At 36.4% G+C, this 13,284-nt stretch overlaps 1 protein-coding gene across 2 annotated transcripts in view; it reads right to left on the bottom strand.

Annotated features, from left to right (window-relative positions):
- The window catches only part of POLR3A (RNA polymerase III subunit A), a 39,415-nt gene that overhangs the window by 14,861 nt on the left and 11,270 nt on the right, over nt 1–13,284 (bottom strand). The window contains exons 14-22 of one of the 2 annotated variants that reach the window (XM_061376669.1): nt 12,341–12,479; nt 10,148–10,312; nt 9,657–9,829; nt 8,505–8,616; nt 7,850–7,968; nt 5,549–5,686; nt 4,077–4,247; nt 3,269–3,382; nt 1,996–2,031 (exon numbers count right to left, since the gene is read on the bottom strand). In XM_061376669.1, coding sequence (XP_061232653.1) covers nt 1,996–2,031; nt 3,269–3,382; nt 4,077–4,247; nt 5,549–5,686; nt 7,850–7,968; nt 8,505–8,616; nt 9,657–9,829; nt 10,148–10,312; nt 12,341–12,479 — 1,167 coding nt within the window. The remainder of the gene's footprint in view (nt 1–1,995; nt 2,032–3,268; nt 3,383–4,076; nt 4,248–5,548; nt 5,687–7,849; nt 7,969–8,504; nt 8,617–9,656; nt 9,830–10,147; nt 10,313–12,340; nt 12,480–13,284) is intronic. The other variant, XM_061376670.1, reaches the window with a different exon arrangement.

Raw genomic sequence — 13,284 nt, 5'->3', positions numbered from 1 at the left:
GCTTGATTTTTTGAGTGCTTTTAAACCCTTTCCACCCCATTAGTTCTGCGTAACAACCAGCATGATGATCATATATATCACCTCTTCTTCAGTCTGTACTGGACTCCTTCCAACCACCACAGTAGCCCAGTGCTGAATATTACTCAGAAAATTGCATAAAAATTTGAGTGACTGGCTTTTTTTTTCTTCATAACTCATTATCAAATCTAAAAGAATCCTCAGATTCTCCTAATATCAACATTCTTACTGGTATTCAATGTGTTTTCAGACAGTATTTTATATTCTGTGACCACTAGAACAAGGTTCAAATGAAAGAACCAACAACAGAAGTATACTCCTGGAATGGATGCTTCAAGTTGTTTCCCCACTCGGATGACAACAGGATGCATTCATACATTTCTGCCCCCTGTGCCCTACAGTAAGCCATATTAACTCATGAATGAAGTATTTTGCTATTTTAAGGGGTTTGACCCTGAAATCTTGGCACAAAATTGGCAATTTATTTCCTAAAACATGTGTTAAGAAATAATGTGGTATTAGAAAAATGAAGAAATCTAGAAGTCTCCAACATAATAAATTGTTATATAACATTCTGAAATGTAAAAATAAAGAGACATTATTTCCACATGCTAGAGCCAAAAAAACGTGAGAAACAAATTTCTGAAGACCTTACTTTTTATTGTCAAAAGTTTTATTCATGCTCAAGAACTAAAAGAGGAAACTACCTATTCCTCTCAACTTTCAACTATGTTGGCAGTTTATCTAAACTATGGATTAATTTATGCTGCAAACAGAATGAAAATGCAGCTCACTCTTTGCTGAGCCTGCCTGAGTCTACGGACTGATCTTCAGTGTAACACAGTCCTTTGTGAGCACAGGAATATAATTTGCAGAGCAAGCTCAAGAAACCATCGCTTGTTTCACATTGTTTAAACCACGGAGTCTTTTAGTTTGGATCTGTTTCACAAAAAGGCATCAAACCAATTCAGTAAGATCTGACTCACTGTGGACCTTGTCAGCTACTGCAGAACCAGTGATTAGTGAAAGCAGCAAGCAGTCCAGGGTATAAAGCCTACTCAGTTGCATGTTTGCATCACATTTCCCAGCACTTAAGGTACCGTGATCATTTATACACATGAAGAGAATCTTCACAGTTAATCGGAGTGGTACAGACAATCCCACAAGATTCAGTAATAACTGCCTGAAGTTCAGGTAGACCCATTAGGTCAGTTCCACATATGCCAGCACAAGCTCTTTCCCACGTTTGCACCACACTTCCTAGCACTCATATTCTATCATCTCAAAAAACAATCCACAGAAAAATAAGTTTGTGTTATTTTTGTTCTTTTTTTTAATTATGAGGGTTTCAAAGATTTTCCCAACTTCAATAAGAAGAAAAAAAAAATAAATCCCTTAACTTCTATCTTAGCATACTCAAATACGTTCAAATATTAACACAGTTGAAACTGTGCCAACCAACAATCTCGCTTTTTCATCAGTTCAGTTCATGAAAGTGAGGGCAGAGTGCAGGCAGAATGAATGCCAGTCTGTTTGGAAGAGGCTATTTAGACATACTGTTTTCCTGGACAAGAGTGGATAATTACAGGTTCCATTATAGGAACCTCCTGGTAAAATAACAGCAAGAAGAAATATTTCTGTTCTGGAAGCGAAAGTGGAGGAAGAGATAGGATGACATCAGAAAAACGTGCTAATATCCCTAAAGGCTGAAGGAATGAATTTTAGAAAGGAACATCATCATGTACTAAAAAGAAAGCTTCCTCAAGATCTTCAAATTGAATTCTGAAGATTAATTCACGTGTCACAGTTTTCACCATTAAAAATGAATTGGGTAAATTCTCGTGATGAGTGACTACATTATAATTTAACAAGCAGTAACGTATATATGCTAATCAGTTACTTCAGCACTATGCATACAGCTTTAACTAAAAAGCACTAACGTTAATGCTCACACAGTGCACACACATGCTACATTACCTCATTATATTTTTCATAACCTGTCTCAGTTAATGTCTTCAAGGATGAACAGAAAAAAAAAAAAAACCAAAAAGAAAAGGAAAGAAGAAAATGTAGTAATATCTAAAATTTACAAATCTTAAGTTAAACTGATTAGCACCAAGGTGACGTAGCCATATCTGTGCTTCTGAAATTAATAGCAATTATTTCCCCGATATGTTTAAAAATATGTGAATCTCAAAGAACAACTTCAGTTCCAAACTTTGATATAAGTATATTGCCTTTTTTTTTTTCCTTTTAGAGATGCTGTTAGAAGTTAGAGCATATTTCAAGTATGGATATAATTGCTTTTTCAACTCTGCTCTGGCAATGGAATTGCAGATCAGGTTTATAAACAGTGGCTTATTATTTCTGTCACTTTCTGCTCTTAAGCACTCTGATCTACTAAAAAGAAACCCTTCAAAAGCAGGTCACTAAATTCACATTATTCTCATCATTGCCAGTAATCAGAAGGTTCATCACAATAACAACTGTACATGTCCAGAGGCAGGTTAATTCTACAGTTTTTATTCCTGTCTTCCAAAGCAGTCTGAAATATGGCTGCTCTCAAATATTAAAATTGCTTAATGTTCTTTCAAACAAATTGACTTCCACAATTCAAAGGGTAAGGAGTCATGTGACTGTTTACTCATCCTTAAAAAGCTCAAGTACTCCTCTGAAGATAAGCCCAGTCCAGCAAAGCTCTTTCATACAAGTGTTTTGCTGGTTTAGTATCATAAGCAAGATAAATAGGTTTAAGTGTAGAGTTCTATTACAGGAAAACCAGCAAATGAGTAAAAACAGACACTCAAAGTTGGTAATATCAAAGTACATGTACAATAATAGAGTATGAGATTCGCTGCGTGGTTCCTTTATACACAGAGTCATAATCACCTTGTTTCTGACATCCTGGGGGAAGCACATAATTACTGTAACATCTTGCTATGGAGAAATTCCAGCAAGATATGTCAGAGCAGCAGCACCTTCTACTCAGAAAATCACTAGATTTTTCTCTCATTTCTGATGTTCTTGTGGTGAACATGAACAACTACCATAATAAGAATTAAAATAACTATCCCTACCTCTCCACCTCCCAAAGGTGTACAAATACATTACTGAACAAACTACTACGCCTACTTTTAACACATGTTAAAACACAAGTTCAGCCATTGCTCCTACAGATTGCTAAAACACTATTCTCCTTAATTTATAAGGAAAAGTTAATCACTGTGTGATGAGGAAATGAGGTAATTACCTGCAGAAAACTGTCTCGGCAGCAAAGAAATTCATTCTTCTTCATGATGGCCTCAGCTGTTAACACCAATGCATTTTTACTAAGGGCTGGTTCACTATGGCATGGATATACAGCCTTAAGAAGAAAAAACATTTAATTCTTTACATAAACCATATGCACAAAAACTTCATTGAGTAACAGCATTTGTCAGTTCTGGTTGGGTTTTAGTTTGGGGGTTTTGTTTATTTGGGTTTTTTCTTTCTATATAATACTAGACTAATGGGAAGAGATGGTCCACATACACTTCTATTTACATGCATAAATCTGAAGGTATACACACACACATTTCTAATTCTATCAACTTATTACACTCACATTACAGAATTCTGAATACTTCTTTCAGCAAAAGGTATTTAGCAACAAAACCAACTACAAAACCAAATAAAATACTGCCCTTTAAACATCACTACACATCTGGAATTATTTAACACATCAAGCCTCCAACTTAAGAAACAGCTCAAAGAACATGAATGTCTTCATTTAATAAGGAATTACTTGGTGTAATATCAGTCCAACCTAGTACTCAACTAAGTAGTAAGTTATCTAGTGAGTTAGACACTAGGTCATAGAACTATGTCTAAACACAGAAGCAAATTCTGTTTTCAAAGCTTATACACAGTTCAGTCCTATTATATACATGCTGAATAAATGATGATCAGGCAATTTAAAAATAAATATTTCAATTGAAACAATTCTCCTCATAATTTACTACTTCATCTGCATGCTTAATAGTCTTTTCAAACTTCCAACAGATTTCAGTAAGCCTTACCCTGATATTGTCTAGAACTCGCTTGAATTCTAGCGGTTCATCCTTCCCTTCCATGGCTGCAGGATCCAAGCCATCTCCTCCATAAATAAACTGTATAATGTCACCAGTAGAACTTCTGACTGTCAAATCATACTGTGAGCAAAGATCTTCAAGGGATTTTACCAGCCGCCTCTGAAGGAAAAAGGAAGGGAAAAAAAAAAATTTGCAAGGAAAGTACATGGGAACTTTTCAAAAATAGCTATTGATTTGGATTATAAAAGTATAGAAACTGAGCTCAGGAAATAAATTTTATACAGTGATCAGCAAGCAAGCAGGCATGAAAACCTACTTTAAGTCATACATTATCTTTAGGGACTTTCTGTACATTCCCCAGAGCATGAAAGCCAACAATAACAAAATTCAAAGCAACAACACAGTTCTCCACATTTAGAAATTAGAACATATAGGAAAGCTAATGCTAAACTGCAAGAACCTACTACAGTCCAAGGAATTATTTTTTTTTACTGAGGAGAAAAATGGTAAAATAAAATAAATTCCATTTGGTTTTGTTTGTTTTGAAATTCCAAAGTCCAAGTGCTAAAATTTATTCATGTAGGTTGAAAGTTGATAAGGAAAAAAGTTTTGAAGACTGCTTATTATATATATGTATATTTTTTTACACATATGCAAACATTATTCTGTTAGCTTGAGAAAGAAATGGTCTAATTAGTCACCCACCCCAAAAAGAATTTATTTCAGTCTTTGCACATTTACTTGTCTATCTCTGACTGTGTGCCCAGTCCCAAATTACCCTGGCTTTTCCACTGCCTGTTACACCAGGAGGAGGACTATACTTAAAATACTACTTAAATATCTTTACTGAAGTCTTAAGACTGCTCATAATACAAAAAGCTTTGTTGGAGGAACATTTATTTCCACAAAAGATACAGCCAAAGACACTAACATCTTACAGAGCTTTAAGTCTATATGCCAAGCCTATATGCCATACTAAAAGGGAGCTTTAGCCGTATTTCTGTCATCCAGACAGTCTTTTTTTAAATAACCCAAACACAAAAGGATTTGTGTTTTATGCTTCTCATTGTTGAAATACTGTATCTGAAAAAGCACTCACAACTCAAATCTATGTTACAATGTATGGACAAACTTCCATCATTCACCTGGGTTTTAGGAACACATGCTACAATAGCACAGTAGTCCTCAATAATTCCATAGAACAACGGCTTATCACCTGTATTCAAGAGGAATCAGTTAAACAGAAGCATGTTATTGTACCACTGCCTGAGGTCTGGTTTACAAACCTCATGCCTATTGGAGAACAGAACAAAATCATGTATTTCACAGTATAAATTATGCTGTTAAACACACACATACCCAATGTATGCACTTCTCCCCCACCCCTCACCTCAACATACACATAAGAAACATCCTCCTTTTGCAAGGCTGACAAATCCCCTAACTCCACTGACAGTTACCTGCATATATCCAGTTTCGGCTGTTTTTACAGCTGTGTCAACCAGACCTTCTCGACCAGCCATTGTATGGAAAAAAAATTCAGTGGGGGTCAATCCAGAATAGAAGCTATTAGCAACAAAGCCTTTTGCTGCTGGAAGCTACAGAGAAGAGTGGGGGAGAAAAGGTTGAAATGAAATGAATGTTTTGTATGTGCATGTTACAGAAAAACATGTATGTCGTCTAAATTCCTTCACTGCATACATAAACAAAGCCATCTCAGGTGCATTTAGTTTTGAAATTCAACTTTTATATACTGATCCAAATAAAGGCTTCAAAACCCTTGCCTATTTCTTCCAAGCCAATGTGACAGACTTTCTTCCTCCACCTACAGGCCTTGTCATGCTTCTAGCCATTCCTTGCAAACACTACACACCAGCTTCCATCATTTTGGCCTCCCTTAAAAATTGCAAAAATTGGAAAGGCAATAAGAATGGTCACTTTGCAATAGTATAGCAAAGGTATTTGCAGTGCTGAAAACTACAAACCAGAGACATATAAGTAACATTCTTTTGAATGGTTTATTCTCACCTCTGAGAAGAGTTCTTGCCAAATGAACTTTATGCAGGCCTCCCTTCAAGTCAAGTAACACCAACCTATCACATAAACCAAGATACAGCCTACAGAGGTTCATCTTAAATCACTTTTTCTTGTTATTTAACAAAGAGTGCATTCTAAATCAGTAAAAAAGCTAGAGTTAAATTTAACTTTTACCTTCTCATCTAATCCATTAAGTATTTCTTCTTCTTTAATTTATTCAGAAAGGAAAATATTTCACGTTACAGAAGTTGAAATTTGGATGTTTAGTGACAGACTCAAGTGTCATGGACATCACCCAACACTTGAGTTATCTGAGTAACACACGACTGATGGAAAAGGTATCTCACTAATTATGTTAACAAGTGCATGAGACTCCTTATTGCTTCATGTGCAACAGACCTCAAGCATGAATGTTCAAAGTAGCCCATGATAGCAGTCTTAGTGGAAAAAGAAAGAAAAAGCAGCAGCCTCGAAAATGGTTGTTGTGGTTTAAGCCCACCCAGCAACCCAGAACCACGCAGCCGCTCACTTGCTCACTCCCCACCCTTTCTCCCCCACTCCCAGAGGAATGGGGAGGAGAATCAAAAGCATGTAACTCCCATGACTTGAGATAAGAACAGTCCAGTAACTAAGGTATAACACAAAACCACTACTGCTACCACCCATAATAATGATAAGGGAAATAACAAGGGAAGAGAATACAACCACTCACCACCTGTTGACCGATACCCAGCCCAACCTGAGCAGTGACCTGGGCCTTCTAGATAACTACCCCATTTTATATACTGGGCATGACATACTGTGGTACGGAATACTTCTTTGGCTAGTTTGGGTCAGGTGTCCTGTCTCTGCTTCCTCCCAACTTCCTCTCCTCCCTGGCAGAGCATGAGGCTCAGAAAGTCCTTGGTCAGAGTAAATGTTACTTAGCAACAACTAAAAACATGGGTGTTATCAGCGTTATCCCCAGGCTGAAAGTCAAAAACATAGCACTGCACCAGCTACTAAGAAGGAGAAAAATGACTGCTACTGCTGAGCCCAGGATAATGGTTTACCTGGCATGTTTCACCTTGTCTAAAGATACCAACACACATCAAAAAATTTCCCTGAAAAGTGTTATTGCAGTGAAGCATAATAGAAGAAAATCTCCAACAAATTATCTTCAGAACTCTCAAGAGAATCAAAAATGTATCATCCGAGTTACTGTAATTTTACTAAATTAGAAAGGTCTAAGGAAGGCTTAGCTGTAAATATTCAAGCTATCTAGACATCCTATGCCAATTCATAACACTACTGTTAACTCCCAAATCACCATACATGATACTTTTCCTTCACCATGTCCCCCATGTCTGGGGAGGGACTCTTCATTAGGGACTGTAGTGACAGGACAAGGGTAACAGGTTCAAACTTACACAGGGGAAGTTTGGATACAAGGAAGAAGTTCTTTACTGTGAGGGTGGTGAAGCACTGGAATGGGTTGCCCAAGGAAGTTGTGAACGCTCCATCCCTGGCAGTGTTCAAGGCCAGGTTGGACAGAGCCCTGGGTGACATGGTTTAGTGTGAAGTGTCCCTGTCCGTGGCAGGGGGGTTGGAACTTGATGCTCTTAAGGTCTTTTCCAACCCTAACTATTCTATAACAACACATACTATCGTCCGTCCTCCTTAAAATGGTTTAAGTCAACTTCTTTCTCTTTTCTTTACAGTGTATTGTAAACATATAGAATTACCTTGGAATGCTTCTCAAAGTGAGGCAAGGATCTGTTCTCAAATCCATCAGGAACTCGGGATCCACTGATAGCCTGCTGACCTACACAAGCAATCATCTGGGATATATTAATGAAGGAGCCTGAAAACAAAAAACACCTCACTCACAATGGAGGAATATCACTGCTCCTTTTGTAAGCTGTCTTAACTTCTACGAAGATCTGTTATTTACCTTCAGAATTTGTCAAAAATGCACTTAGGTTTGCAACAAAGAAGCTTTTCCGTTACTTGTTCTGTGCATTTCAGCATTTTCACAGAGACTGACAACGAAGTCTACAATATAGCTAATAACTCCTTCTAAACGATTTTTCTTTGGGTCATAGACATTTGTACCACCACTATTTAACTACAGTCCTTATACTATCCCGCCTTGTATTAAGGATTGTGCTTTATCCAACCATTGATCCTAACCTACATATTTCACTTCACAGTTTCTTTAAATTATTTGAATTAACTTTTAACTACCTGTACCCAACATGTACTTACTGAAAAGGGTCACTTGAAATCTATGCATGAATTTAATGTTGACTGTATGAAACAACCTATAAATACAAAGTATGTAATTGTGAGAACAGTGATGAAACAAGCAATTCACTACCAAAGTTTAGCTATCCCTACCTTTAGAACCACACAGTGCCATTATAAGGGGACTGTTGCTCTTGTCCAGTTCTCTGAGACAGGCACTGCCAGCATGATCTCTGATAACAGACAGTTCTTTGAGGATTAAGGCCTGAAATCCAAGATTTCAGAGATACAGCTTTTGTTAAAAATACCATACACAAACAGTACTCTGTCACTCCCAGCAACACCTTCAGTAGTCAAAGGGAATTCAAAATATAATAGAAGAAGAAAACTAGATGCTGCTTTGAGAAAAACAAGTTTAACTTTTAACTTGCTTGATTTTCCAATTTGCTGCAACAAGACAATGGTAGCCAGGAACATCACAATCTCTTTTGTCAGCAGCACCAACTTAAGCTAAACTAAGCACTTACGTAAGCCCTACGTCTTGCTGTACAAGAGATTACCTCCAAAAATTGTTACATCCAATTGTTAAGAACTTAACAACTGTATCGAAAAAAACATTCTAGGATATACACAAGTGTCCAAAAAGGGGAAGAATGGAAAAGTCTAAAACACTTCTTTCAACCAGAGTATCACTTCAAACTGAACAGCTGCAACAGTACTTTGTCACAGGGTGGGGGTTTTCTGGTCATTTGGTGGTGGTGGCATTTTTTCTGTTTGTTCTGGGGGTTTTGTTTTTGTTTGGTTGTTTATTTTTTTAACAGTAAAAACTAGACATCAGATGATCAATGTATCAAACTCGTCAAGATGGTCAATGTAAAACACTATTAAAGACAATGAAAGGTGTTCTTCTGCTGAATTCATTAAGTCCATGCCTGTAAGCTTTTGGCAACATTCACTGCTCTTCATCAAAATTTCTACAGAAAGAATTAAAAAAGCTCAGCATAACCGAATTCCGCCTAACTTTTGACCATTGATAAATGTAATTAATTCCATTCCAACTACCTATGTGATTTTATTCTCTTGTATATCACCCCAATACATCCAGCCAGGTGGAAAGGAGACTCTCAGTTGTAAAGTATTTAGCTAACATTTTTAGAAGCATACAAGCATCTAAACGTTAAGACAGACTAGCCTAAAGCTGCATACCTATTTGCATGTATGTTTAGGTTTTGAAAGACAACTTTGACCTTCACAGTTTCCAAGAATATATTCATGAAGTCTTTAGTCTAAATATATAAATTTTACCTCTAGTGTCTCTTCTGCAGTACAACCAGGCTGCTGCTGTAGCTTGCCAGTGTTCAGAGCTTCAATATACTCATCACATTTCTTATAACCAGCATTCAGGAGCTCATACTTAGCTTTTAGCAGGCCCTGCCCAGGGGTTACATCACCAATTCCAATTGAAAAGCCACGATTAGCTATTATTTAAAAAAAAGTATTAAAATTATATCAATGATTATATTAACAGCTTAATCTCATATACAGAAAACAGATTAAACCCAGGAAATATTATCATTGGGATTTATTTTTCCTCCCATCATAAGCACAATGGAATGTTTCACTATTACTATCAGTTTCACAACTAGTGTGAGGGGGTTTTTTTTGGTTTGTTTGTTTTTTGGTGGGGGTTTTTTGTTTGTTTTTGTTTAAAACTGTACATCATATTTGAAGCTAAATTATTGTTCAATTGTTCTGTTTCTGATTTAAGATACCATTTTTCCAGGAAATGTACTTACAAAGATAGACAGGAGCAAGCCTGGCTAGTCGTGACATGGCATCTGCAGCTTCTACCTGACCCCAGTCTCTCAGCAAGATGTAGAAGATGTTGTTCTTGGATCCTGAACCCAAGGTTCCTTTGTCCATACTACCACTCATTAACTCACTGTTCTGAATTGTGACATCTAGAAATAAAAAGTAACAAAAATTCATTGGTTTTCTGAAATATTACGTAAACTCTAGTACTTGTTTATGAAGCAGGTTTTTAAATAAAAGCTCTTTCCATTAGAAGAACACACATTTAACGTATCTGTAGAAATGTGTGAGTAAATTTGTAAGTGGAACAGCCTATAACCTGACTTTATGAACTCAAAATTTCTTTCCCTGCCCCCTTAGAAAAGCAACTGTATCCAATTTAAGACTTGTGAGAAACACTGTGAATAATCCTTCTTGTAAAAAAAAAACAAAACAAAAAACCAAAATAAATCAAAACCCAAACCCCCCCAAACAAAACAAAGAAAAACAAACAAACTTTGGCTTCATTAATCAGAATAAAGTCTTCAATCAATCTTATCTGTCCAGAAATGGTGTCCTCAACCATGCATAATAAACTGATGTTACTTATTTATAAGTAAACCAATATTATTTATATATAAATGAAGTAGTGCAACAAAATTTCAGAAGTGAAGTCACAGTTCTCTTATTCAAAAATTCTGACATTTAGTTCAACTCTATTACCTATGGAGCCACAGTGTGAATTTAGAAGACATGCTGGACTCAAATGTTTCTTGAATAACAGGCATATAATGACATCCACCTTGCCTGTGGGCGTGTACTCGCTGCCTCTTTTAGATGACTTCCTTTTGCTTCATCAGTAGCCTTCCATTTCAGGCACTGAATCTTCTTTGTAAGCTTTAGCCTTTAACTAATTAAAAAATGTCTTCTAGACATGAACTTCATACATATTTTTTCTATGAGAGTAGTACAATATATGCTCATCCTGAAATTCATTATGCACCTTTTGAAGAACTGGCATATGTAGATTGATCCAATTTAAGTAATTTTATGCAGAATGCTGTAGATGTCTGCACAGTGTACTCTATGCTCAGTATTTTCAATGTGAATTTAAGTAATCATCATCTTGAACCAGAAGTCATTGTTCTTCCACTTATTAAATACAATCAAAATGGAACACCGGGGCTTCTTAAGACTTTGGAGAACTCACAGAGAACTTTCTGAAGAAAGGAAGTGTTGCTTCAGAAATTAAGGGTGTTTTTCAGAACAGAACAGAGCCATCAATGAAATCCAGAAGTTTTCCACATCAAACTCAAAATGCAGAAATTCTTCCCATACTTGCTAAGATGAAAAGAGTAGAGTAAAGAGATGGCCTATGTTCACAAAGTGTGAACAGGACTGCTTTTCTGCCTTTCACTCCACATTACTTGTGCCACCAAGTTTATAACTAAATTCACAATCACAGAGCTGTGCTATAATCTAAAGAAAGGGCTCAGTTTCCACTGGCACAGTGGATTCGAGTCCTATTTGTTAAATTCTTTCTGACATCAACATTGCATAACAGAATTACTATACATCAATGTTTCCTCCCTAACTCTCACCTCTGAGCAACAAGGAACCAAGCTAACCCTGCCTGCTGAAATTCTTTTCGAGCTGTTACCACATGAATGTTAAACTAAAAACAAGCAAAGCCTTGCTCATCTCCTAGAGCCTCTTCAAACCTGACACTTTGCATTCCATCTGCCACTCTGACTTCCCTAACTGAAAGGGTACAGGTGGTTTGATATTTTAGGTATGGCCATCTTCCATATATAACCTGTATAACTCAGTGTGTGACTTGTAACCAACAGTAATACTAGCCCCTTTAAGTTATTAAATTTTTCCATTTGTCCTCTGCGCAGCCACTTCATAAGCTTTGATCTCTCTCTCACCTTCAAATACTGTGTATCATGACAAGCCTAGCATCACTCAAAAGATATTTTATTACAAGAAGACACCCAAGACATCTCTTTAGTGTGCATCATGACTTCAACTTCTGAGAAAAAAAAACCCTGCATAATTTAATTTCTCATTTCAAGAATACTTATGTGAAGCACTGCTTTAATTCCTACACTGAGCTCAATGGGAACAAACTCAACAAAACAATAGCTACATTTCTCTGAAGACTTCCAAAACACAGTTTTAGAAATGTCACTCACAAGAATCATTGTAACACAGGTCCTCCCCTCTGCCACAATACTGTTTGCCCTTGGTTCGTAGGTTGGCTTTTACAGGACAATCATCACTGGGCTTGAGAATGAGGCTGAACACCTGTTTTCCTGTCCAGAGTGTTACAGGCTTAGAAAAACAAAAAGACAAGAATTAGGATTACAGTGGTTATACTACAACTAGTAGTAGCAAGAACTGTAAAATTGTTTTCTATAACAGAAGCTTTCTGTACTGAAGTATACTTGTAGAAGTGCATAGTAGCATTCCTTGGAATAGGGAAATATTATGCACTTTTATGCATAGAAATCCACTGACTGCTGAGTGGTTATCCTTTACATAAGGGTATGCGCATATACTTAGAGAAACGTGGTCTATTGCTCCCTCTTACTGCCATGTTTCCCTTTCTGATTAGAAATAAAAAAAAAAAAAGGTGCCTTTGGTTTAATTTTTTGAGATTAAATTCATGTAATTATGTACTCCCCTCAGCTGTAGCTAAATATAAGTAACTGTCACAGCTTGTGCTAGAATTATTCATTTGGAGTGACAGCAGCAAAGAATCACCACTGTTGGCTATTAGCAAAATTTCATATCAGCTTATAAAATTCACATTAGATACTGCCCATAAATGCTCTGACCTTGTTTTAATACTAGTCCCTAGTATTTCAATTTCACTTTCTGAATTTCCCTATTATTATACTTGTTATTTTTAAATTAAATAAAACGTATAAAAATGCATATACCAGTAGAAAGTATTTAATACATTTAAAAATGTACTAAACTCTTTCCAAACAATACTGTTTGCCTCAAATACAAAATAAATCAAATACAGACACCCTAAAATATATGTGAATGAAGGTTTAACAGACCCTAATTGACTAAGTGATACTACAGCTCTCTTCAAAGTTTGTGACAAATACACAAATATCCTGCCATT

The sequence above is a fragment of the Neopsephotus bourkii genome, unplaced genomic scaffold (assembly GCF_033783945.1).
Source record: "Neopsephotus bourkii isolate Nb327-2 ecotype Australia unplaced genomic scaffold, CSIRO-AGI_Nbou_v1 NB_1728, whole genome shotgun sequence".
Lineage (NCBI taxonomy): Eukaryota > Metazoa > Chordata > Aves > Psittaciformes > Psittacidae > Neopsephotus > Neopsephotus bourkii.
This window is presented reverse-complemented; position numbering and strand designations above follow the sequence as displayed.